Here is a 26,234-nt window from a genome sequence, read left to right as displayed (position 1 = left end):
TCCACGTTATGGAGTTTGGTTTTTTAAGTTTTTCTTGTATCTGTCTAGGGTACATTGTGTTCTAGTAATCCTGACCTATATGGTGTCTGGAGCAACCAAAGAACATAGGCGTATATAGATCAAAAAATATTGTGATTTTATTAAACATATATGCATCAAAGAGACATACTTTTAAAATCACTAAAAATGAGAAGATATCAAATACAGTGACAGAGACTAGTCTACAAGAATACAGAGTGGGAGGTCTGCAAGACATGTAACTACACAAATACAGGCTGAACAAGCATGCAATAGGTCACGCCCCAGAAGAAGCAAACAAAGCGAAACCTTGGGTGGTGTCGGAGGTCTTACTGCGCTCCCACTAGGTGATACTTGTCTATATCCCTACTACTGTAGAGCATGTACTATTTTTACTATTTAACTTCAGTATTGTAGGGCCCATAGTCTATACATTACCTATTGCATGCTTGTTCAGCTTGTATTTGTGTAGTTACATGTCTTACAGACCTCCCACTCTGTATTCTTGTAGACTAGTCTCTGTCACTATGTATTTGATACCTTCTCGTTTTTAGTGATTTTAAATGTATGTCTCTTTGATGCATATATGTTTAATAAAATCTCAATTTTTTTGATCTATATACGCCTATGTTCTTTGGTTGCTCTATACTCAATGCGTAGGATCTTTGGGCATTTTTTTGTATGCATAACTGTATGGTGTCTGACATCAGTTTACTCGTTCATCCCCTGTGTATCCTGGTCCTGTTTAGCCATGTTATTATCATGTTTTCCAGTCTTCTACATAATATCATATCTGCCATTTTTCTTGTCTCTGGTTCTTGAACTGAGTGTGTGTATTTAGTACTTAGTACTGTTTGTTAGTTATTTTGTTAACTCCTCGAGTTATTAACATGTACCCCTACTTTGTACAGTCTATGTTTAATATTCTGACTCTGTTTCCCCAGCACATTAGCGCAGTGTGTGGACCGCCTTCGTGGTTGTAGATCTGTCACATAGGGCTGATATGGAATAGGAAGGGACAGGGGCTGTGGGTGAGATTAGGGCTTCCCTGTCCATACATACATGATCATGATACAGTAGTTGTGGACTAAAACTTGCAGCCCTTGCTGCATCTACTTTTTTCTATTTGTTAGGACATTACATTGATTAGATTTTTTTAGATTCTTATTGTTTTATTGTACGTTTACACATTAGAAAAAAGCAATGCAACCCTGCTGATTTTATCAAGACTTGTCCACTGCCTAATGTGTATGGGGACTCAGCTGATCAGAGTGTGAGTGTGTATAGGGAAATCATGACGAATAATTGTTGGGTGAATGAGCGTTTTGTTAATAGCTATTGGTGTATGGACACCTTTATTTGAAATGGTTTGCATTCATAAGACTGGTTCCCTGAACTCCTAGACAGTTCAAGCTTATATCAACAGTCAGTATCACCTGTGTCTCCTGGTGTTTTCTGTAATGCTCGCTCAAGTTGAATCCTTCAATTTCACACTCCACTGTTTGTTTGCACATCTCACATGTTCTTACTGTGTTTAGTTCTGCCCCTAGAGTTCAAAATGCATTTGTCAGGCTTTATTTTCCACAATAAAGAGGATCATGTCATCCACTAAATGTTTGCATTACAAGCACCTTTTCTTAGGACCTTGTACAGTTCCTCTGTCAATCCTTCTGGAAATGTATAAATAAATTGACTGCTCAGCATTACCATTCCTTGTCAAATAGGGTGACACAGTGTGACAGTCTCAGCACTGGTTAGATGAACATGCACATTAGATAGTTGTTGGTCAAACACTCCTTTGTCCAACACCTATTCCTTCTGAACATCCCCCCCCCCCCCCCACCACCACCCTTTATTACATATCCCCAGGCCGAGAGTGCAAGTGCATGTGTTCTGGATAGGGGAGTGGAAATTATCCACTGCTTGACAAATCTGATGGGAGAGATTTATCAAAACCTGTGCAAAGGAAAACTTGCCCAGTTGCCCATAGCAACCAATCAGCTTGCTTCTTAAATTTTTAGAAAGGATTGTGAAAAATGAAAGAAGCAATCTGATTGGTTGCTATTGACAACTTGGTAACTTTTCCTCTGCACAGGTTTTGATAAATATCCCCCATTGTGGCTTATTTACCAGAGTAAGTCAGGACTCCTCCACACATTAGGGGTTTGTTCCATTCTGTTGTTTGGCAAACAATAATGTGGAGAGACATGCCCCAATGACCAGGGATAGCAGAGGGACAGCATAACAAACTTCTAAAAAAAAATTTACCCAGTATTATTTGATACTGAATACAAGAATGTACTAAAAACATGCCAGGAGAGAACTCACGTCCTCTTTTACGGCTATACTCATATCATGATTGTGGTTAGAGAAGAGCGAATTTTCGCCAAATTTTCGGATTTTATTAGCAGCGAATCTTATAAAAAAAATGGCTATTTCTGGCCTACAGAGTAGAGATGAGCGAAGTTACAGTGATAGTCAAGAACCTCGTGGCTCGGCAGTTGCTGACTTTAGCCTGCATAAATTAGCCTGCATAAATTAGTTCAGCCTTTAGGTGCTCCGATGGGCTCCAGCCCACCAGAGCACCTGAAAGCTGAACTAATTTATGCAGAGAGCCTCAATAGGGGTGTAGAACACTTTGCCTTGCTGTAACATGCATAGGGTGTGTGCTGGGTTAGTGAATTAATACTGTTTTATTTAATGTGCCAGCAGCATGAGGAGACCACATGGCGGTACAGTGACACAGCCTGGAGATGGCAGATGCATGAGGAGACCAGATATTGGCTGAATGACACAGCCTGTAGATGTCGGCAGCATGAAAAGACCATATGGTGGCTGAATGACACAGCCTGGAGTTGGCGGAAGCAAGAGCAGACCATATAGTGGCTGAATGGCACAGCCCGGAGTTCGCGGCAGCTTGAGGAGACCATATAGTGGTTGAATGACAGCCTGGAGTTGGCGGCAGCACAAGGAGACCATATAATGGCTGAATGACACAGCCTGGAGGTGGCCGCAGCATGAGGAGAACATATGATGGCAGAATGAGACAGCCTGGAGCTGGCATCAGCATGAGGAGAACATATGGTGGCAGAATGAGACAGCCTGGAGGTGGCATCAGGAGCCCTGAAAGTGACCCGGTGACATAGTGGGGCGGTGGGTGGCAATACCAGTACCCTTTGATGAAGGTGGGTGAAAAAGGAGAACTTGGCATCAGATGTGTGGCATTAGGTGGGTGGCAGGATCAGAATAGAAGCTGAGGCAAGTAGGCAGATGAAAACGGTCTCTTTTGTAAAAGTGTTAGTGTGCACAAGTAAGTATTGAGGGTACGTAAAACTTAACTTGTAATAATATTCTTAGGATAAAATATATGTACCCAAAATTTTTTGAAATCAAACAAAAGGAAAGGTGTGCAAAAAACACCATGTGCCATCTACACAACCAAGTATTGATGTGATGCAAAGACCTCTAAAAAGTGGAAGGGAACAACATATGGTTCATTGCAACCGGTGGGGCTAAAAACTTCCCCTGTAAGGCCCTACTCTTGCATTATTAATTCCCTTTTTGGCAAGTGTTTCTTGCCAAATATAGAGAGAGAGAAATAGGGAGCGGTTCCTGTGTGGGACCACCCTTTTTAGGGCGAGTAACACTTGCCAAGAAGGGAATTACTAATGCGAGTGTAGGGCCTTACAGGGAAAGTTTTTACCCTCAACGGTTACAATGGACCAAACGTTGTTCCCTTCCACCTTTTAGAGGTCTTTGCATCACATCAATACTTGGTGGTGTAGGTGGCACATTGTGTTTTTTGCACACCTTTCTTTTGTTTGATTTAAAAAAAAAATTTGGGTACACATATTTTATCCTAAGAAAATTTAAGTTTAAACTAATGCATATCCTCAATACTTACTTGTGGTCTGATGCTGAGGAATGTCTGTAACTGGGGAGCAGCGCCTTAAATATGTTTTGCACTATCCATATTTGTGAAGTGTTGGTGTGACACCATGGTCAATATACTTTGATGAATCAGGCATTGGTGGGTGGAAATCCTGGCTGATCCATGCCTGATTCATCTTCACAAAGGTCAGTCTCTCCACATTTTTCGTGGACAGACGAGTTCTCCTTGGGGTTACTATGGCCCCCGATGCACTAAACACCCGCTCTGATGGCACACTACTGGCCGGGCAGGACAGCTTTTCCAAGGCAAACTCTGCTAGTTGCGGCCACAAATCAGGTTTGGCTGCCAGGAAGTCCAGTGGATCTTCAAGGTGTGTTGGCATGGGCATGTCAAGGTATACCACCACCTGCTGGTGTTACGCCGAGCACTCCGGCTCCTCTTCCTCCTCCGGAGCGCTCGCGGCATCTTCTGCCCTGCAGCGCTCCGGTCGGCAGTGCTGACCGGAGACGCTGCTCTGTTGTGCCCTGCGGGGATGCGATCCGCCTAGCGGGACGTGCCCGCTCGCGGATCGCATCCCGTCCCACTCACCTGTCCCGATCTCCTGCTGGGTCCCGATGCGTGCGGCCCCGCTTTCTAGGGCGCGCGCGCGCCGGGGCTCTCAGATTTAAAGGGCCAGCGCACCGCTAATTGGTGCCTGGCCCAATCACCCTAATTAGCTTCCATCTGCTCCTTGTATATAAAAACCCACTTCCCCTTCCTGTCCTTGCCGGATCTTGTTGCCTTTGTGCCCTGAGAAAGCGTTTAGTGTGTTCCCAAGCCTGTGTACCCAGACCTTCTGCTGATGCCCCTGACTACGACTCTTGCTGCCTGCCGTGACCTTCTGCTACGTCCGACCTTGCTCTTGCCTTGTCCCTGTGTACCGCGCCTGTCTCAGCTGTCGGGGTTGAGTCGCTATTGGGTGGAACGACCTGGGGGTTACCTGCCGCTGCAAGTCCATCCCGCTTTGCGGCGGGCTCTGGTGAAAACCAGTAACCCCTTAGATTCCGTTCCCCTGGTACGGCCCACGCCATCAACCCACTGACACAGAGGATCCACCTCCAGTGTCCTCGCTGTATACCAGTCCGGATCCTGACAGCTGGTTCAGGTCCTGCTACAGGTCTACCTGCTGCTGATGAGTTGCTTCACTATGCGGGTGAAGAAAGCTACTCATCAGTGACTGTAGACTCAGGCTGCTCCTGCCACCCCACCTCTCCCCAGCAACCATGGCAGTGGAAGGTGAACACAGAGCCAGACCTTTGAGAGGATGGACGATGGCACAGATAGGCATCAGCCAACTGACTACATAGGATGTCTGTCAGCACCAGCAGGGTTAACAGGTGCTGACAAGGTGTTGTTTGCAAGGTTGCCGGGTTACGCCCTGCTGTCTGAGTGGTTAGCTACTGATTGGCCACATGTGCATCTCCCTATATTACCAGGCATCAGTCACTGGGAAGATGCCTGTGAAAGCGGTCATTACCTGAGTAGCTAGCATTCCCTTATTTCCTTGTATACCCGGCAACTTGACTTCTGGCTTCATATCTGACTTCTCTTTGGTTATAGCGATTTGGCACCTCTTCCCACTCCTGGCTTGACTCTGTTTGACTGACATCGACTTTATGTGTGTATGTTTAGTTTGTCTTTGTTAGTTGCTTGTTTCCCTGTTGCTCCTGACAACTGACAGGATTGTATTTTATTGTGTTGACATTTGACTCCCCTCACTTATTTAGGAAGGGATTGTCCACCAGTTTCCGGCCTATCATTTAGGATAAGCGGACAAGTAGGCAGGGACAGGGGCGCGGGTGAGCGTAGCGAGCACTCCTTCCCTGCCCGTACGTGACATTTTCACAGGCCAACTACTACCTGCATCTGCTATGATGGAAGCAATGACTGCTTTAGTAGAGCAAATGCAGTGATTAACTCTTTCAGTACAATCTCTTGCTGAGAGGGTTCAGGCTCAGGAGACAGCTAATGGTCAGTCAGTGGTCTGTCCTCCAGCTGTTTCAAGTGACCCTAAAATTAATCTTCCTGACTGTTTTTCAGGTGACCGAAAAAAATTTGTTGTTTTCAGAGAGTTGTAAGCTATATTTTCACATGAGACCACAGTCTACTAGCACAGAGGACCAGAGAGTAGGACTTATATTGTCTTTGTTGCAAGGAGACCCTCAAGAGTGGGCTTTCTCCTTACCTTCCTCAGCTCCTGAATTAAGTTCAGTGGATGCTTTCTTTTCTGCTTTGGGCCTTCTTTATGATGAGCCAGGCCGTGCAGCCTTTGCAGAATCACAGCTAGTCAATCTTAAGCAGGGAAAGAGAACAGCAGAGGAGTACTGTGCGAATTGGTGCACGGCTTCGGGTTGGAATGATCCAGCCCTTAGGTGTCAGTTCAGACTAGGATTATCTGACGCTATTAAGGATGTTTTAGTAAGTTATCCATCACCTGACTCATTAGAACAAGCCATGACATTAGCTATACGACTTGACAGACGTATGAAAGAAAGAAATCGAGAGCGGACTTTTAATTCTATTCCTCACTCTCCTTCCTCCATGTTTCCTTCTTCTCCTGTCTCTCATATCTCTTGCGAGGAACCCATGCAGATAGGGAAATTTTCCCCTCAGCAGGGAAAATCCTTTCGGAAGAAAGACTGGTGGAGAGAAGTGTCTTCAGGTCCAGAATTGCACCAAACGCCAGTAGCCAGGAGACATCAGCGCCTAAATGACAATCAGGGAGGTCATTTAGGCGCAGAGGTACCTTCGAAGTTATCTTCAAAAATGTTGTTACCAGTGCAAATATGTTTTCAAAAAAGAAAAATATTTGGTAAAGCTTTTGTTGCTTCTTGTGATGTGTGTGCCCGAGCTAAGACTCCTCGGATTCATCCTGCAGGGGAGCTGTGTCCATTATCTATTCCTAAGAGACCCTGGACTCATATTTCTATGGATTTTATGACAGATCTACCACCATCTGAGGGAAAGACTGTTTTATGGGTGGTGGTGGATAGGTTTAGCAAACAGTGTCATCTTATTCCTTCGAAAAATCTTCCTTCAGCTAAGATTCTTGCTGACTTATTTATAAGGCATGTTGTTAGGTACCATGGATTACCAGAAAATATTGTATCAGATCGAGGAGTACAATTTGTCTCTACATTTTGGCAAGCTTTTTGTAAACAATTAGGTGTTCAGTTATCTTTTTCTTTCGCTTTTCATCCGGAATCTAACGGTCAAACTGAAAGGTTGAATCAAAGTGTGGAACAATACTTGAGATGTTATGTGGCAGACAGGCAGAATGAATGGGTGTCCTTTCTGTGTCTAGCTGAGTTTGCCTTGAATAATCAAGAACATTCTTCTACCGGTATGTCACCATTCTTTTGTGTTTTTGGATTTAATCCACGGTTTTCTTCCTGTAACTATACTGATAGTGATAACCCTGAGGTCAACACCACTATGAGTTAACTGTGCACAGTTTGGGCTCAGGTTCAGAAGAACCTGGAAAACGCCCAAGTACTGCAAAAGAAATCGGCCGACAAGAGACGTACTTGCGGCATAAAATTTTAAGTTGGTGATAAAGTGTGGTTATCTACGAAAAATCTTCATCTCAAGGTTGCGTCTAAGAAACTGGCATCTATGTTCATTGGACCTTATGAGGTAATTGAAGTTATTAATCCTGTGAGTTACAGATTAAAATTACCATCTTCTTTTAAGATTCATAATGTGTTCCATTGCTCCTTATTTAAACGTTATGTTCCTACTCAGTCTCCAGTCCCGAGTCTGCCTCCCCGGGTTGAGGTTGACGGAGATCTTGAGTATGAGGTCGCTAGAATACTGGATAGCAGAAGGGTACAGAATTCTGTCCAGTACTTAGTTCATTGGAAAGGTTATGGTCCGGAGGAGAGATCGTGGGTTCCGGCCTCTTCTCTCCATGCGGCCACTTTAATTAAGAAATTCCACGATTCTCACCCAGACAAACCTAGTCCCAGTTTTAAGGGTGGCCCCTCTTAAAAGGGGGATACTGTCAGCACCAGCAGGGTTAACTGAGCAGGTGCAGGTGCTGACAAGGTGTTGTTTGCAAGGTTGCCGGGTTACGCCCTGCTGTCTCTGAGTGGCTAGCTACTGATTGACCACATATGCATCTCCCTATATTACCAGGCATCAGTCACTGGGAAGATGCCTTTGAAAGCAGGCATTACCTGAGTAGCTAGCATTCCCTTATTTCCTTTGTAAGGATTCCTCCTTGGGGATTAGCTCCGGGATCGTCCTGGACACTGCCAAGGGACACGTTTCCACTCAATAAACCCACAGACAACGGTTATTCATGCAAGCCTGGCACCTTGCCAGCTTTATTTAGACAGGTTGCAGGGGGAAAACAAACATAACACAGGAACAAAATAAAATCCTAGACCGTCTGGTCACTGACTACACATATCAGCATGCCCTGACTACTAGCTGGTGAGCTACCCTCAGCCAGTTAAACATGTGACTCCTGCAACCTGTTACTCACAGTTAACACCACTTCTTGGACCACGCACAGATTCCAGCTGTGTGGCTTCCTCAACAGGGTCCGTGTGTCTCCCCCTACAGCAACATGCTGTTTTCCAGGGAGAGCCCCAACTATTCTGTTTCTTTTCCTTTTAAACACACTTTCCCTTCCTGGTAACTCATTAATCAGGCCACAGGTGGAGCATTCTCCAGAGTTAGCAAGGGAAATACACCCTTTCCTTGCCACACTGCCACACCTTGTATACCCGGCAACTTGACTTCTGGCTTCATATCTGACTTCTCTTTGGTTATAGCCATTTGGCACCTCTTCCCACTCCTGGCTTGACTCGGTTTGACTGACATCGACTTTATGTGTGTATGTTTAGTTTGTCTTTGTTAGTTGCTTGTTTCCCTGTTGCTCCTGACAACTGACAGAATTGTATTTTTATTGTGTTGACATTTGACTCCCCTCACTTATTTAGGAAGGGATTGTCGACCAGTTGCCGGCCCATCATTTAGGATAGGCGGACAAGTAGGCAGGGACAGGGGCGCGGGTGAGCGTAGCGAGCACTCCTTCCCTGCCCGTACGTGACAATGTCTCTATGGTAGGTCAGTTTATCCTTCCTCTCAGTGGGTGTAAAAAAGGCCCCCATTTTGTGCAGGTAGCGAGAGTCCAATAAGGTGCAGAAGTCATCCTGCTGCAGAAAGGTGACAATTCGGCGGTCACTACGCTAGCAAGTTAGCATGCATTGGGCCATTTGTGCAAGTGACTCGGAGGGACTCCCTGCCTCCATCTCCACTGCATACTGCCACGATGTGTCAGGGTCCTCTGTTTTGCCTTCCTTATAACCCTCTAGCTGCTACTGCTCCTCCTCTCCTGTCAGATGACTAGAAAAACCAACCATCTCAGGAAACCTAAACTGTGCTCCACTGTTCCCCTTCCCCTCCAGTTCAGCCCCCACAGGGCTCATGTGGCCGTGAGATGTAGGTGCCATGTCTCCAGTGCCCTGACCAGCCATCATTTCCAACACGTGTTGTAGTAGATGAAGCAGTGGAATGACGTTGTTCATCTCATAATCCTGGCAACTGACTAATAAGGTGGCTTCCTCAAAGGGCCTGAGCAAACGGCAGGTGTCACGTATGAGCTGCCACTGGTTGACATTGAAGTTACACAGGGGAGTCCCCCTCATCAAGAAATCGGTGATGGCTTTTCTCTGATCGTATAGTTGGTCCACACATGGTATGCTGGAGGGGAACTGAGACTTGTCCTTGTAGTGGAGGCTGAAGTCACAGTGGAGGATGAGGAGGTGGAGCCGCACACTGTCACAGGACCAACGGCCTGAGAGCGCAGAGGCGGAAGCGTCGTGATCTGTCCAAGTTACTGTTGTGGCTGTGCAGGAACCACATTTACCCAGTGGGCCATAAAGGACATGTATTGACCGTAGATACAGCCCCACACGTCGGCGCTGCCGTGCACTATGGTACACACCGACAGGCTCAAGGACTGGCCCACCTTCTGTTCCACAAAATTGTGCAGGGCTGGTACTGCCTTCTTCGCAAAGAAATGACAGCTTAGGACTCTCCACTTCGGCTTGGCACAAGCCATCAGTTCTCTGAAACTGGATGAACATGTTAACCAATCGATGACAGCAGATTGGTTGCTGGTCGAGACATGATCGCTAGCTGATACCGGGAGCTCAGGCCTCTCGCTGCAACTCCTGCTGCCACTTGCCCCTAGTCTGCTGCGACCTCTGCCTGATGCATTTAGGCCTCTGCCACTCTTCTGTGCATGCCCTGGCACTTCTCTGCCTGACATACCTAGCGCGTATATGACGGGAGTACAATATGCTCCACTATGCTTAAAACAGTATTTGTCTACAACACCAGCAGGTGTATACTTTTGGCTGGCCTTTCACAGTATCTAGGCCCTTAACACTTTAACAGGAACAAAATGATACACCACTTAGAAGTACGCCCAGGTTACATTTAATAGAGAGCTTTTAGTGCTCTGCTCACCCTAACTGGCTGGCTACTATTAGCTTTTCAGTTATTGTACACACCAGTGCTACAGCACACAGTCGCTGTGTACTACACCCAAAATTGTCCTTTCTCTTTCAAACTCACACCCTTCCCTATCAGTGCTTCTAGGATGGATTTGGGCTTGAGGTGAATCACTGCTGTTAAAAAGCTTTTCTGTGCAACACACTGCTCTCTGTCCCTCTCGCTTTGCAATAGAACGCTGATGTGACTGTGAGGTGAATCGCTGCTGTAGAAATGCTTTTCTGTGCAACACACACTGCTGTCTGTCCCTCTCTCTCTGTAATAGAACGCTGATGTGACTGGCCGCAAGATGGCTGACGATTATATAGGGCTGTGACATCACAGGGGTGGCTGCATGCTGCATGTGATTCAGGGTCATCCCGACTACCCGGTTTCCTGCCTTGCCTTCCTGCCTTCCAAGGATTCCTTGCCCCATGTCCACACATGAGGAATCTGCCATTTTAAATGCCCAGCCCCTGGAGCCTGGACCGCACTAAATGGAGTTTAATGAAGCGATTCTCGCGATCAAATCGCGGCGATATTCGCATTTGTTACGAATAGAATTTTTCCTAAAATTCGTAATGAATTTGGATTCATCAGATTAGTTTTGCTCATCCCTAATTGTGGAACACTTCTGGCCTATATGTGCTTCACTGTGCCCACAATCATTAGCCAAATGTATTAGAAAAGTGTAGCATTTTGGCATGTATGACTTTTGCCCACTTTTCAAAACAATGTATTCCTGTAAAAAAGTAAGAATTATTTTGAAAAATATATACACACTAAGAGTACTGTGCAAAAGTTTTAGTCAGGTGTGGAAAGAAATGCTGCAAAGTAAAAACACTATAAAAATATAAGGGTTAATAATTATTTTTCAAGTAACAAAATGCTAAGTGAATGAACAGATGAGAAATCTAAAACAAATCAATATTTGGTGTGACCGCCCTTTGCCTTCAAAGCAGCATCAGTTCTTCTAGGTACACTTGCAGACTGTTTTTGTAGGAACTTGGTAGGCAGGATGTTCCAAAACATAAGGAGAACTAACCACAGGACTTAAAGGGGTGCTCCGCTGCTCAGCGTTTGGAATAAAATGTTCCGAACGCTTAGAGCCGGCCCCGGGAGCTTGTGATGTCATAGCCACACCCCTCATGACGTCACGCCTCGCCACCTCAATGCAAGTCTATGGGAGGGTGTCACGCCCCCTCCCATAGACCTGCATTGAGGGAGGCGGGGCTATGACGTCACGAGCTCCCAACGCCGGTTCTAAGCATTCAAATGCTGAGCAGCTGCATTACGTCAGTGCGCCGCGCCATGCAGTGCATAGCAACGACGCAGGGGACGCACAACGGAGGCCTAAAGCAGCGCGGACCCGACCCCAGCAACAGGTAATTATGCAACCGGTGATGGGGGGAGGCAACGGGGCAGCGGCGCCGGCAATGAGTGCCGCTGCCCCTTCTCTCCCCCTGGCTGTCGGCGCCGCTTCTCTCCCCCTGACTATCGGCGCCGGCAATGGGGCGCCACCACCGATAGTCAGGGGGACAGAACGGGCAGCGGTGCCGATAGCCAGGGGGAGAGAAGGGCCGGCAGCAGGGCTCTAGACCCCAGGAAAGGCAGGGGGAGAGAAGCCGGCAGTGATGGCCTCTCTCTCCCTGCCTTTCCTGGGGGTGTATCGGGGTATACACGCGTACACACACACCCTCATTTTACCATGGATATTTGGGTAAAAAACGTTTTTTACCCAAATATCCTTGGTAAAATGAGGGTGCGTGTTATAGGCCGGTGCGTGGTATACCCCGATAAATACGGTATGTGGGGAGTAATGAGGGTGATCCTATCAGTCCAGTAGTAGTCTATGGTTGGATTAGGGACTGTACTGTATGATAATAAAGTTATATATCTTTTAACTAGTACTTAGTCTTGGACTTTGTAGCTTAACACTATTTGTAATCCTCATTATTTGTAAAACATCTTGGCAACTAAGCTCCTTTCTCCTGTGTGCACTTTATTTGTATTGTGGATAATTATTACCAAATATCATAATCATGCATGCTAGATTTGTAATTATTGCGTTTGTATCTTAATGAATTTTTAATAAAATTCTATTGGTTGTGAAAGGCTGTATAGACTCTGTTGGTTTCTGGTTTACAATATAATATAGAGAGTTGCCTCTACATATTGATGTAGGATGAAGATAGATGCAGTATCTTACTAATTAGCATGTGGATTTAATCATATTAGTAATGGCTAATGTACATCTAAGTAGAACTATAGTGTGCTTAAACATTCATTCTGGTATCATCCTGGAATAATCCGGAAGGTGCTAGGACCACTCGGAAATGTGCTGTCTCATAGATGGCAGTGCATTTCTGAGTGAAATCCTAAAAAGGAATAGACAAGTCTATTTTATTCGTCCGGAATCAGGATTTCCGCGACAGAAACATCTGCCACGGAAATTGCACCGAGTGCACAGTGCAGCAGAATCCCATTGAAATCAATGGGACTGTGATGCATTGGAATGTCTGTGCGGAATATTCCTGTGGAATTCAGCACACTCATTCCACTGTGGTAGAGGGTCTGATGCAAAGGGCAGGTGGAATTACCCTAGGGGCAGATGGCATTAACCCCATGTATTCGTGATGCCAGGGCGTGGTTTATCCTCAATACCACCTGAAGGTATACCGCTGGATCCTGGGCTAGGCACGGGGGCCACAAAGACTCCGACGCCAAGTTACGGACAAGGGTAGCTTTAATGAGGTTAGACAGGTGGAAAAGTCTATACAGTTCAGCCAGGGCCCACGGAGGTGACCAGTGACTTCAGAGACCTTAAGGGCTTGTTGGGACTTGTAGTAGATGGGGTCAATATAATGCAGGACATTTTGACTTGACAAATGATGACTGTGACTGCCTTGACTAGTGGCTGACAACACTGTGACTGTGGCTTACTTGCAGATTTTGTAGATGGTGGCTGCAGACTGGACTTGAGGCCTCTTTGACTCTGAACACACACACTTAGGCTCGACTGCACTGGACCTCAGCAGGAAGCAAGAGAGCTAAGGGCTCAAAGAGAGTGAGCTAGCTCCACCCAGGGCTTATATGGGGGGGAATAGCAGGGAGCCCATGGGCCATCCTTGGGTCATCTGGTCACTGATACCTCCTTGGTAACAATCACATGACAATTCACATGACAACCTTCTTAAAGTTATAACACCTCTTTACACATTTTATAATAAACAAATGGTGAAACATATGTACATAGGGGGACACTGCAGGAGGCTGCCTGACAGGGCAGTTAGGGGTATAGGTAACACCTCCTGTACTGGGCAACCACACCGCTGTGTGAACATACCCTCAATGTGGCAAGAAATATTAATGCTGTTTTGGAGGCAAAGGGTGGTTTATTTTCTGTTCATTCAGTTTGCATTTTTGTTCATTGCTAAAAATAAACTATTACCTCTTCTATGTTTTTTTAAAGCATTCTTATTTTCTACTCCTGAGCCTAATAAGGGTTATTTGCCTTTCTCTGGATCAGCAAAATACAATGGGGGATATTTATCAAAGTTGTCTATGTCCCGCATCAATATAGACCAAACTACAGAGTGTTAGGCCGGTCTATTGTGCGCCTAATTTATCAAAAGGCGCACGGCTCTTGATAAATTCTGTGCACAGACTTCGGGATCTATGCTTTAGACTGTATTTAAACCTGCTCCAGCATGGTCTAACATTTCGGCGTACTTTCAGCTGATGCGACTTGTCGCTGAAAAGTCGTTTTTGATAAATTCAGCACCAATGCATTTTTCCATCTAAAATAGACTGGAATGCATCATGTACTAAAAATCCTCTAGAGCAAAAGTCGCAAAAAGTCGCACATATTTAGACTGCGACTTCCTGTGCGACAAATTTAGATGGGAAAAACCAGTCTAAATCCTTTGATAAATATCCCCCTTTGAGTTAAACTTCATATACTCTTTTACCCTTAACCTTATCAACTATGCAACTAAAGGCATAAAAAGGTATGGTAACTTCTATAGGTGCTGTACTACAGCTTTGGACACCTGAGCTTGTAGGAAATCCTAATTGTTTTTTTATTTGCATGTATCTTTAACAAATCATTTATCTGTGAATATCTTTTTGCTGTATTTCTCTCACCTGATTTAATTTTAGCCAGCAGCCACTTCTTTAGGCATTCGCTGTGAACATACTTTAAACTCCCAGAGCACTGACAAGGTGCAATAAGATCGTTTTCTGTGGTTTCACCTCCCATGAGACAGATCCTGCAAATATCTCCTTCCTCTTCTGAATCTTCCTGTAGTAAACTATGAAGTGTGAAAAGAAACATGTTATCTGACATTATTAACATGTAGTTCTGGATTGCAGGCGGCTGAACAAAAGTTGTTCCTCAGCAACGGATAATTAAAATACAATTAAAAGATAACAGCTTCAACTCATGATAAATGAATTTCTACAAATGTCTTGCATTGCCACAATGTTTGGTGTTAGGCTCCTGAAGGGGGCTGCATTTAGTTGCTTAGAAGTACTTGATCAGTAACAGGCAGTAATATCACCCTTCACCTTTACCCTGTTTAGTATACATTTTTGCCACTGCATATTTTCTCACCTTTCCTGTAGCTTCTTTAGCTTCTCTGGGTCTGTTTTGGGCTTTTCATCATCTTTATTTAGTAATATTGGTGTAATATTTTCCAAATTTCTTCTTTCAGATTGCCTTTGCATTGAAAGGGTGTGAAAGACAAGATCCAAGTTCTCGCGTAAAAGTGTGATGTTGGGAGCTGTAGAAGACATGCTGAGTCTTAAAGGGGCAGCAGCATTTTGAAGAGTAGAGTATTCCCTGCTATCAATCTCTCTACCCTGAGAATTTAATATTGTTGGCGATTGTGCATGGTTTGCATGGTTTTGCATATTAGTATTTGGACTAATCTCAGAATTCTGGGACAGTGTTATTGATTCATTTATTCTTGGAACTTCCACTACATCCCTCAGATTTCGAGAAGAGTTTGGGGACTGGTCAGCTGTCTCTGTCACTGTTGGACTGTGCAACATTCCTGATGTTTGCATTGATTGTACGTTATTCCTTTCAAAATAGGAACTATTTCCTGTGCTAACTATGTCAAAACCATGTGATGTAACATGGCGTAACATGTCTTGTTTTGGAACACTTGGATGTTCCTCATCACTGTCATTGCTGTCCTCTTCGGCTGAGTCTGTATAGTCAATGTGAAGTGAAGAATTAGATGCTTGGGCACTTATAGGTACGAGTTCTGGTAATGCAATATCAGAAACATAAGACAGGTTGTTGTCATCAAACCTGTCATCATCTTCGTTCATGTTTCTCTGTGTTTGTATATCTTCGGGTTCGCTAAAGGTTGATGGTCTTCTAGAGATTTGAGGTTGTTCGGTTAATTCATGTGAGTTTAATGGTGAAAAACTTGCAATATCATGGTGATCCACGTGATCACTAATCTCTTGCTCTTTGTATGGATGTTGTATTGAATTTAAGTTGGTAATGGCTCCATTTGTGACCCCTTTTTTCTTTAATTGTTTCTCATTTTTAACTAAAAAAAAAAAAGATAAGAAATGCTAAGTAAATTAATTGATCAAATGAGAACAAAATGTATTGCTCAGGTTTTTTTTTCTTTTCATTATACTTCTAGTTAGGCCTCATTCAGGCTGTATACTGTACCCATACTTAAAGGGGTACTCCACCCTTAGACAACTTATCCCCTATCCAAAGGATAGGGGATAAGATGTCAGATCACCGAGGTCCCGCTGCTGGGGACCCCCGGGATCTCAGCTGCGGCACCCCGCTATCATTACTGCACAGAGCAGACTCGACCAGCGATACAGGGGCCGGAGCATTGTTACGTCACGGCTCCGCCCCTCGTGATGTAACAGCCCGCCCCCTCAATACAAGTCTATGGGAGGGGTCATGGCGGCCACCACGCCCCCTCCCATAGACTTGCATTAAGGGGTGGGCTGTGATGTCACGAGGGGGTGGAGCCATGACATAACTATGCTCCGGCGTAACGATGCTAGAGGGCTCAGAAGGGAAGGAACGACAATGGGATTTTGGAGAGTGAGTTTTTCTGAAATGGTTTTTGGGGGGCATGTCACCTTTAGGAAGACAGCAAAAAAAAAAAAAAAAAAACACATGGCCTACTATTTTGGAAGCTACACCCCTCAAGGAACGCAACAAGGGGTACAGTGAACCGCAACACCCCACAGGTGTTTGATGACTTTTCGTTAAATTTGGATGTGTAAATTAATTTTTATTTTTTACTAAAATGCTGTTTTTTCTCCCCAAATTTAACATTTTTACAAGGTGTAATAGAAGAAATGCCCCCAAAATTTGTAACCCCATCTCTTCTGAGTAAGGAAATATCCCATGTGTGGACATCAAGAGCACTGCGGACTTGGTCAATTTATGAAAAATTTCAATGGAAAGGGAAAATTTAGTACTGCATGGAGGTGTGATACTCCCTGAAGCAGTTTTTAATGCAGAGGCCCGGATGATCGGGGCAAGTGTCACATTGAGTGGTGGTATCCTTCCATACCCCCTCCTGTTACACACTCTGCATTTTTTCTGGGATCGTCCCTTCTTTCCAGTGTGGGGTACTTCACCTGGAAAGTGTTGGCCTGGGACGATCCTGGCACCTATATTTCCAGTTTCTTGGGAAGTCCGGCCTGCTCTTTGCCGGGCGCCAAAGATCAGGGCCCTTAGGACTTCTTGTAACTGGAGGAATGTCCCTGTGTTGCCAGTGTACTGGGACAGTACAAAAGAGTTGTACATGGCAACCTTTACTAAGTAGACCACAACTTTTTTGTACCATACTCGTGTTTTCCCCATGGCCATGTATGGTTTGAGGACTTGATCAGAGAGATCAACTCCCCCCCATATACCGATTGTAGTCCAGAATACAGTCAGGCTTGAGGACCGTTGTTGTGGTACCTCGCACAAGGACAGGTGAGCTGCCGTTACCATGAATTGTGGTCAGCATAAGGACATCCCTCTTATCCTTATACCTGACCAGCAACAGGTTTTCATGGGTAAGGGCACGGGACTCACCCTTGGGCATAGGTGTCTGAACAAAATTTTGAGGGAGGCCTCTCTGGTTCTTCCGCACAATCCCACAAGCGGATGTGGATCTGGCAGCAAGGGATGTGAACAGAGGGATGCTGGTATAAAAGTTGTCCACGTACACGTGGTAACCCTTATTCAGCAATGGGTGCACAAGGTCCCAAACGAGTTTCCAGCTAACACCCAGAGTGGGGGGACATTCTGGGGGTTCAATACGGGAATCTCGTCCCTCTTATACTCTAAACTTGCAAGTGTACCCGGAGGTACTCTCGCAAAGTTTGTAGAGTTTCACGCCATACCGTGCCTGCTTCGAGGGAATATACTGGTGGAAGAGGAGTCTCCCCTTAAAACTGATAAGAGACTCATCTACCGAGAGCTCCCTGAGGGGTACGTAGGCCTCCCAAAATCTGGCCCCAAAGTGATCTATGACCAGCCTCACTTTGTAAAGCCGGTCATAGGCGGGATCAACTCGGGGGGGGGGGGGGGGGGGTGGGACATGCCGCATTATCAGCGTAATGCAGGCATTTCCGAATGGCCTTGAACCGCCTCTGTGCCATGGCCATACTGTAAAGTGGTGTCTGGTAGAGGACCGCTCCAGTTGACCAGGCCCATATGCAGCACGAGGCCCCAAAATGTCCTAATTTCGGCTGCACTGACTGCGTACCATTCATTTGGCCTAGCCATAAGCGAATCAGGGTGGTGGACAATGAACTGTTGGGCGTACAAGTTCGTTTGCTCCACCATTAGATTGACAAAGTCGTCACCGAAAAAATAACTAAAATATTTGAAGTAAAGAGTATGCCTCCTCTGCTGTAAATGCCCGGCGATCCATCGCCATTTTTCTACTGTGGTGGGGGCAATGTCGGGGAGGAGTGTGTGTGTGTGGGGGGGGGGGGGGGGGAGTGTGTATGTGCTTGGTGTTAACTCTATATCTTTATATAAAACATTGTGTGACTATAAATCACACACCATTATATGGGGGGGAAAAAAAAACAGTGGGCCAAATGCAGCGCCCTGAACCCCTAATAGGGCCCAGGTTACGCTGAAAAATCTGCGTGGGGTGGGGGTGGGGAATTTTTTTTTAATTACTTTTTTTAACCTCCTACCTGTCCCTTTACTGTAAACTCACCCTGCACTAATGGACACTTCTTCAGCCTTGAGGGGCTCAGAACTCGGCAGAGGAGGGGTCCCTGGCTCTCTCACAGCTCTGCCTGCTGACTGAACGCGGTATGCGAGCAGAGCTGCGAAAAGGGGACATTAACCCCTCTCCTGGCGGCTGCTATTAGTCGGCCTACCAATAGCAGCGCTCCTGGGGGGGGGGGGTGACGAAATTGCCACCTCCCCATAGATACAGAAGGTGATTGGGGGTGTATTCTATCCTGAGACACCCCCCCCCCCATGTCGGCGATCTCCGCAAATCCCCAATCAATTCAGATCAGCGATTTGCATTGATTCCGGGCTGGCCGCATCTCTGATGACCCGATTGCCCGGAAAATAGGAATGATGGGAGCTGTCAGAGACAGCCCTGATCATCCTAAAGGATAGGAGCGAGGTGGCAGGGGTGCCACCTCCTCCTATCCCCTGACATTGGTCAGTTAGGACTAACCGACCAAGGGCAGTTGGGGGCGGGAAGGTTAAAGTTAATTTCCCCCGCTCTGTCCCGGCTTCCAGATGGCGGCAGGTACCTTGGGCACCGAGGACCGGCGAGTGGAGCAGAGGAGGATCGGCAGGCAAGTGGAGGAAGCCACAGCGTCAGAGGCAGCAGTGTAGATCACTGTAAAGTGATCTTCCCTGCTGCTTCTAGGAGTTTCAAAACTACAACTGCCAGCATGCCCAGGCAGCCTTTAGCTGTCTGGGCATGCTGGGAGTTGTAGTTTTGCAACATCTGGAGGGCCACAGTGTGGAGACCACTGTACAGTGGTCTCCAAACTGTGTCCTTCCAGATGTTGGAAAACTACAACTCTCAGCATGTCCAGGCATGCTGGGAGTTGTAGTTCTGTAACATCCGACCCTTCAGATGTTGCAGAACTACAAATCCCAGCATACCTGGACAGTCTCAGCATGCTGGGAGTTGAAGTTTTGCAACATCTGGAAGGGCACTGTTTTGAGACCACTATACAGGGGTGTCCAAACTGTAGCGCCCCAGATGTCAATTCAAAGCATGCTGAGACTGTCCAGGCATGCTGGGAGCTGTAGTTCGGCAACATCTGGCCCTTCAGATGTTGCCGAACTACAACTCCATGCTTGCCTGGACAGTGGTCTCAAAACTGTTCTCCACCAGTTGTTGCATAACTACAACTCCCAGCATGCCCTTCGGCTGTCTGGGCATGCTGGGAGTTGTAGTTTTGCAACAACTGGAGGCACACTGGTTGGGAAACATTATCTGTTTCCTAACTCAGTATTTCCCAACCCATGTGCCTCCTGCTGCTGCAAAACTATAACTCCCAGCATGCACTGACAGACCATGCATGCTTGGAGTTGTAGTTTTGCAACAGCTGGAGGCACATGGGTTGGGAAACACTGAGTTAGGAAACAGACAGTGGTGCGGAAACACTGCAGTAGTTTGTTACCTAACTTAGTGTTTCCCAATCCCAACCAGTGTGCCTCTAGCTGTGACATAACTACAACTCCCAGCATGCATGCCCCCCCCCCCCCCCTCCACCCTCTCATGAGACTGTACAGGGTACATTCACATGGGCAGGGGTTTACAGCAAGTTTCCCGCTTCAATTTTGAGATGCAACAAATTTTCCGCTGCAGCTCAAACTCCCAGCAGGAAACTCATTGTAAACCCCCACCCATGTGAATGTACCCTAAAACACTACACTACCCCTAAATAAAGAATAAAACACTACATATACACTACGCCCTTACACTGTGCACCCCCCCAATAAAAATGAAAAATGTGCCTCCAGCTGTTGCAAAACAACAACTCCCATTATTGCAGGACAGCCATTGACTGTCCAGGCATGTTAGGAGTCTTGCAATAGCTGGAGGCACCCTGTTTGGAGAAAACTGACGTACAGTATTTTTGGTGGAGGAGGCAAGTGTAATGCTTGCATCCAGGTACACCCCAATGAAAATCCCTAATTTACGCATCAAATGCGCATGGCGCTCTCTCACTTTGGAGCCCTGTCGTATTTCAAGGCAACAGTTTAGGGCCACATATGGGGTATTTCCGTACTCGGGAGAAATTGAGCTACAAATTTTTGGTGGCTTTTTCTCCTTTTACCCCCTTATGAAAAGGTAAAGTTGGTGTCTACACCAGCATGTTAGTGTAAAAAAAATAAAATGTTGTGCTAACATGCTGGTGTTGCACCATACTTTTCGTTTTCATAAAAGGTTAAAGGAAAAAAAAAAAATTTGTAACACAATTTCTCCCAAGTACGGAAATATCCCATATGTGGATGTAAAATGCTCTGCGGGTACATTTGAGGCCTAAACTGGTGATTTGCACAGAGGTGGCTGCTGGTTACAGCGGTTCTGACATAAACGCTAAAAAAATAAATACCCACATGTGACCCCATATTGGAAACTACACCCTTTACGGAATGTAACAAGGGGTACAGTGAGCATTTACACCACACAGGTGTCTGACAGATTTTTGGAACAGTGGTCCGTGAAAATGAAAAATTAAATTTTTCATTTGCACAGCCCACTGTTACAAAGATCTGTCAAATGCCAGTGGGGTGTAAATGCTCACTGCACCCCTTATTTAATTCTGTGAGGGGTGTAGTTTCAGAAATGGGTCACATGTGGGGGGGGGAGGGGTTCACTGTTCTGGCACCATGGGGGCTTTGTAAACGCACATGGCCCAGACTTCTATTCCGACCAAATTCTCTCTCCAAAATTCCATTGTCGCTCCTTCTCTTCTGACCATTGTAGTTCACCCACAGAGCACTTTACAGACACATATAATATATTTCCTTATTCAATAGAAAAGGGGTTACAAATTTTGAGGGACATTTTCACCTATTACCCCTTGTAAAAATGAAAAATTTGGGGTAACATCAGCATTTTAGTAAAAAAAATAAATAATTCATTTTCACATCCAACTTCAACACGAAGTCGTCAAATACCTGTGGGGTATTAAGGCTCACTGTACCCCTTGTTACGTTCCTGGAGAGGTGTAGTTTCCCAAATAGTATGCCTTGTGGGGTGTTTTTCACTGTTCTGGCACCATGGGGGCTTCCTAAATGAGACATGCCCCCAAAAATCATTTCAGCAAAATTCACTCTCCAAAATCCCATTGTCGCTCCTTCTCTACTGAGCCTTCTAGTGCACCCACAGAGCACTTTGCATCCACATATGAGGTATTTCCTTACTAGAGAGAAATTGGGTAACAAATTTAGTTTTAGTTTTTTTGCTACTTTTACCCCTTGTAAAAATAAAAAAAAATATGGGTCTACAAGAAAATGTTAGTGTAAAAAATGAAGATTTAGAATTTTTGCCTCCACTTTGCTGCTATTCCTGTAAAACACCTAAAGGGTTAATAAACTTTCTGAATGTCATTTTAAATTAGTTGAGGGGTGCAGTTTTCATTATCTGGTCCATCATGGGGTATTTCTAACATAAAGACCCTCAAATTCGCTTTAAAACTGAACTGGTCCCTGAAAAATTCAGATTTTGAAATTTACTTGAAAAATTGGAAAATTGCTGCTGAAATTTGAAGCCCTCTAATGTCTTCAAAAAGTAAAAACATGTCAACTTTATGATGCCAACATAAAGTAGACATATTGTATATGTGAATCAATATATAATTAATTTGGTATGTCTATTTTTCTTACAAGCAGAGAGCTTCAAAGTTATAAAAATGCTAAATTTTCAAATTTTGCAAGAAATTATGCAAGTATCGACGAAAATTTACCAGTAACATAAAGTAGAATATGTCACGAAAAAACAGTCTCTGAATCAAATTCATAAGTACAAGCATCCCAGAGTTATTAATGCTTAAAGTGACAGTGGTCAGAATTGCAAAAAAATGCTCTGGTCTTTAAGGTCAAAATGGGCTTGGTCCCCAAGGGGTTAAGCCAGTACATGTCCGGGCCCGTCTGAGAGCATTTCTAGAGAGCATTTGGATGATCCAGAAGAGGATTGTGAGAATGTCATATGGTCAGATGAAACAAAAGTAGAACTTTTTGGTAAAAACTCGACTCGGCGTGTTTTGAGGAGAAAGAATCTCCTTGGCGTGTTTGGAGGAGAAAGAAACACTATACCTACTGTAAAGCATGGGGTGGAAACATCATGCTTTGGGGCTGTTTTTCTGCCAGGGGACAAGGACGACTGATCCTTGTAAAGGAAAGAATGAAAGGTCCTGGAGTGGCCTAGCCAGTCTCCAGATTTCAACCCCATAGAAAACCTTTGGAGAGAGTTGAAAGTCTGTGTTGCCCAGCGACAGCCCCAAAACATCACTGCTCTAGAGGAGATCTGCATGGAGGAATGGGCCAAAATACCAGCAACGGTGGCCCTCATTTACTAAGAGTGGAGTGTAGGTTTCTTTGTGAGTTTTAATTCCCTACAATTTATTTTCCACGGTATTTACTAAGGTTTCCCTACATTTTCCACTTTCACTACACTTTTTGCTTTTTCTTACACATGCTCTGCTCTGCCTGGTTTTCCTCAGTTCAAATCCCCCACATTTTATGTGGAAACCTTAGTAAATATGTTGTGTTTTTGTGAAAATGTCGGGAACAGGCCCCTTTTCAGAGACCACGCCCCAATTTCCTGGCGACCTCGCCCCTTTTTCAGGTTTTCTCAGCAAAATGGAGAGTTAGTCAGGTTTTTTTCAATTCTGACGCAAATTCTGGCGCAAAATCTGGCGCAGACAGAATCTGGCTCACAACCTAACAAAACATGTCGGGTTTGCAATAGTTAATGAGGGCCAGTGTGTGAAAACCTTGTGAAGACTTACTGAAAACATTTGACCTCTGTCATTGCCAACAAAGTGTATATAACAAAGTACTGAGATGAACTTTTGTTATTGACCAAATACTTATTTTCCACCATAATTTGCAAATAAATTCTTTAACCCCTTAACGACCACGGACATAAATGTACGTCCTGGTTTGGCGGCACTTCGCGCACCAGGACGTACATTTACGTCCTGTGTATGACCGCGAGCATCGGAGCGGTGCTCGTGTCGTACACGGCAGGTTCCGGCTGCTATCAGCAGCCGGGGACCTGCCGGTAATGGCCGACATCCGCGACATCCCCCAAAATAAATGAAAATTGTCCGTTTTTCCCATTTTACCAAAAAAGCGTAAAAACTTTTTTTATAAACATATTTGGTATCGCCGTGTGTGTAAATATCCGAACTATCAAAATATTATGTTAATGATCCTGTACGGTGAATGGCGTCAACATAAAAAAAAATTTAAAGTCCAAAAATGCAGCTTTTTTGTCACATTTTATAAAAAAAAATAATAATAATGATATAAAAGTTTTATACATGCAAATGTGGTATCGATAAAAAGTACAGATGATGGTGCAAAAAATGAGCCCTCATACCGCCCTATATACGGAAAAATGAAAAAGTTATGGGTGGTCAAAATAGGGCGATTTTAGATTACTGATTTTGTACAAAAAGTTTTAGATTTTTTTAAAGCGGTACAAAAATGTAAAAGTATCTAACCATGGGTATCATTTTAATCGTATTGACCCACAGAATAAAGAAGACATGTAATTTTTACCATAAATTGTACAGTGTGAAAACAAAACCCTCCAAAATGTGCAAAATTTGGGTTTTCATTTAAATTTCCTCCCTAAAAAAAAGTTTTTTTGGGTCGCCGTACATTTTATGGTAAAATCAGAGGTTTCATTACAAAGTACAATTAGTGACGCAAAAAACAAGCCCATATATGGGTCTGTAGATGGAAATATAAAAGAGTTATGGATTTTAGAAGGTGAGGAGGAAAAAACTAAATTAACCGCACGGTCAATGGCGTACGTGCAAAAAAATTTCAAAGTCCAAAATAGTGTATTTGTGGTCACTTTTTATATCATGAAAAAAATGAATAAAAAGTGATCAAAAAGTCAGATCAATACAAAAATGGTACCGCTAAAGATCACGGCGCAAAAAATGAGCCCTCATACCGCCCCGTACGTGAAAAATTTAAATGTTATAGGGGTCAGAAGATGACAATTTTAAACGTATACATTTTCCGTGCATGTAGTTATGATTTTTTCCAGAAGACAACAAAATCAAACCTATATAAGTAGGGTATCATTTTAATCTTATGGACCTATAGAATAAAGATAAGGTGTAATTGTTACCGAAAAATGTACTGCGTAGAAGCGGAAGCCCCCAGAAGTTCCAAAATGGTATTTTTTCTTACATTTTGTCGCACAATGATTTTTTTTCCTGTTTCGTGGGTAAAATGACTGATGTCATTACAAAGTAGAATTGGTGGCACAAAAAATAAGCCATCATATGGATTTTTAGGTGCAAAATTGATAGAGTTATGATTTTTTAAAGGTAAAGAGGAAAAAATGAAAGTTCCAAAACAGAAAAACCCCTGATCCTTAAGGGGTTAATGTTGGGCTAATTTAAAGGTTTGGGTAATTTTTTCCTGTGTTTTAAGATACACAGAGATAGTAGATCAAACTGGAAATCACAAGTATTTTTCCATGTCTGGACTGGTGGCAGCTACACTGAGTTTATAGGAAGTGGGCGGTGTGTAAATTGGATTTTTTTTATCATTATTTTTCGGTCTAGTACAGACAGATAGGGATTTTTGAATTGTCATATCATCAACATAAATCACATACCTGGTAGGAGTAGGCAAGGATGACACCCGTGGGTTATTAAACTGAACCTAAAGCACATGTTAATCTAAGTGTGGTTTGGTTAAACCACTGTAGTGTTCGGGTGTTACAGCTTTCTAAGTATAATACACAGTCTAAGTAAAAACTTAGCAAGCAGATGGCCCAATGTAACAAATTATTCCCTAGTTTTTTCAGGTTAAAATAAATAACTCCACTTGCCAAAATGACTATGACTATTGCAGGTTTTACAAAAATTGCATCTATAACAAAACAGAAAAACACCAATAGATATATAAGCAAGTTCTGGTCTAATTTCTCCTTTACTAATATATGTCCAATTTTTATTGCTCTTTATTGCATAAAGCTTAGTATAAAGGTAGGGTGAACTCACATTCACTGATGTCCGGGTCTAATGGTTTGTTAGACGCTTAAAAGCTAAAAGTGTATCAGCTCAGACCTGTGAAAGTCGCTGCTAATGAAGATTATCCTGAAAAGATCCTCTCTGACGGCATGCCCATCATTCTAATGTTTTCTAATGGTTCTGCCTTGTAAGGGTGCTTTGACACAGTAATTTTTTAAAGCTTTCTTACACATTCCATTACTATTTTTAAGATAATACATGAAGATATACTATTAGAAATTAAAAGGAAAACATCAAATGTTTGCAAAAAAAGCAAACATGAATGTAATGGGCAACTGGTAAGGATATACTCTGCTACCCAAGCAGTCTACCTTTAGGCCACTTTAAAGGTTGTTGGCTAAGTAATCCATCAGATCTGCAACCTTTAATGCAGATGGCTACCATGTCGCTACCTCTGAGTGTGGTCTCGGTATGGGTTTCGCCTGGCCCAGCAGACTAAGAAAGTCCGATGCTAAGCACTGAAGGGTTGGGCAGAAATAAGTAATGATAGAGAATGATGTCTAGG

At 44.2% G+C, this 26,234-nt stretch overlaps 1 protein-coding gene across 4 annotated transcripts in view; it reads right to left on the bottom strand.

The window, feature by feature from the left end:
- The window catches only part of MARCHF10 (membrane associated ring-CH-type finger 10), a 90,600-nt gene that overhangs the window by 22,898 nt on the left and 41,468 nt on the right, over positions 1-26,234 (bottom strand). For all 4 annotated transcript variants that reach the window (XM_056548545.1, XM_056548541.1, XM_056548546.1 and 1 more), the window contains 3 exons: positions 15,072-16,023; positions 14,603-14,769; positions 1,455-1,564 (listed from right to left, as the gene is read on the bottom strand). In XM_056548545.1, coding sequence (XP_056404520.1) covers positions 1,455-1,564; positions 14,603-14,769; positions 15,072-16,023 — 1,229 coding nt within the window. The remainder of the gene's footprint in view (positions 1-1,454; positions 1,565-14,602; positions 14,770-15,071; positions 16,024-26,234) is intronic.

This window comes from Hyla sarda, chromosome 12 (genome assembly GCF_029499605.1).
Source record: "Hyla sarda isolate aHylSar1 chromosome 12, aHylSar1.hap1, whole genome shotgun sequence".
In the NCBI taxonomy this organism is placed as follows: domain Eukaryota; kingdom Metazoa; phylum Chordata; class Amphibia; order Anura; family Hylidae; genus Hyla; species Hyla sarda.
Note: the sequence above shows the minus strand (reverse complement) of the source record. Positions and strands in the feature narration are given on the sequence as shown.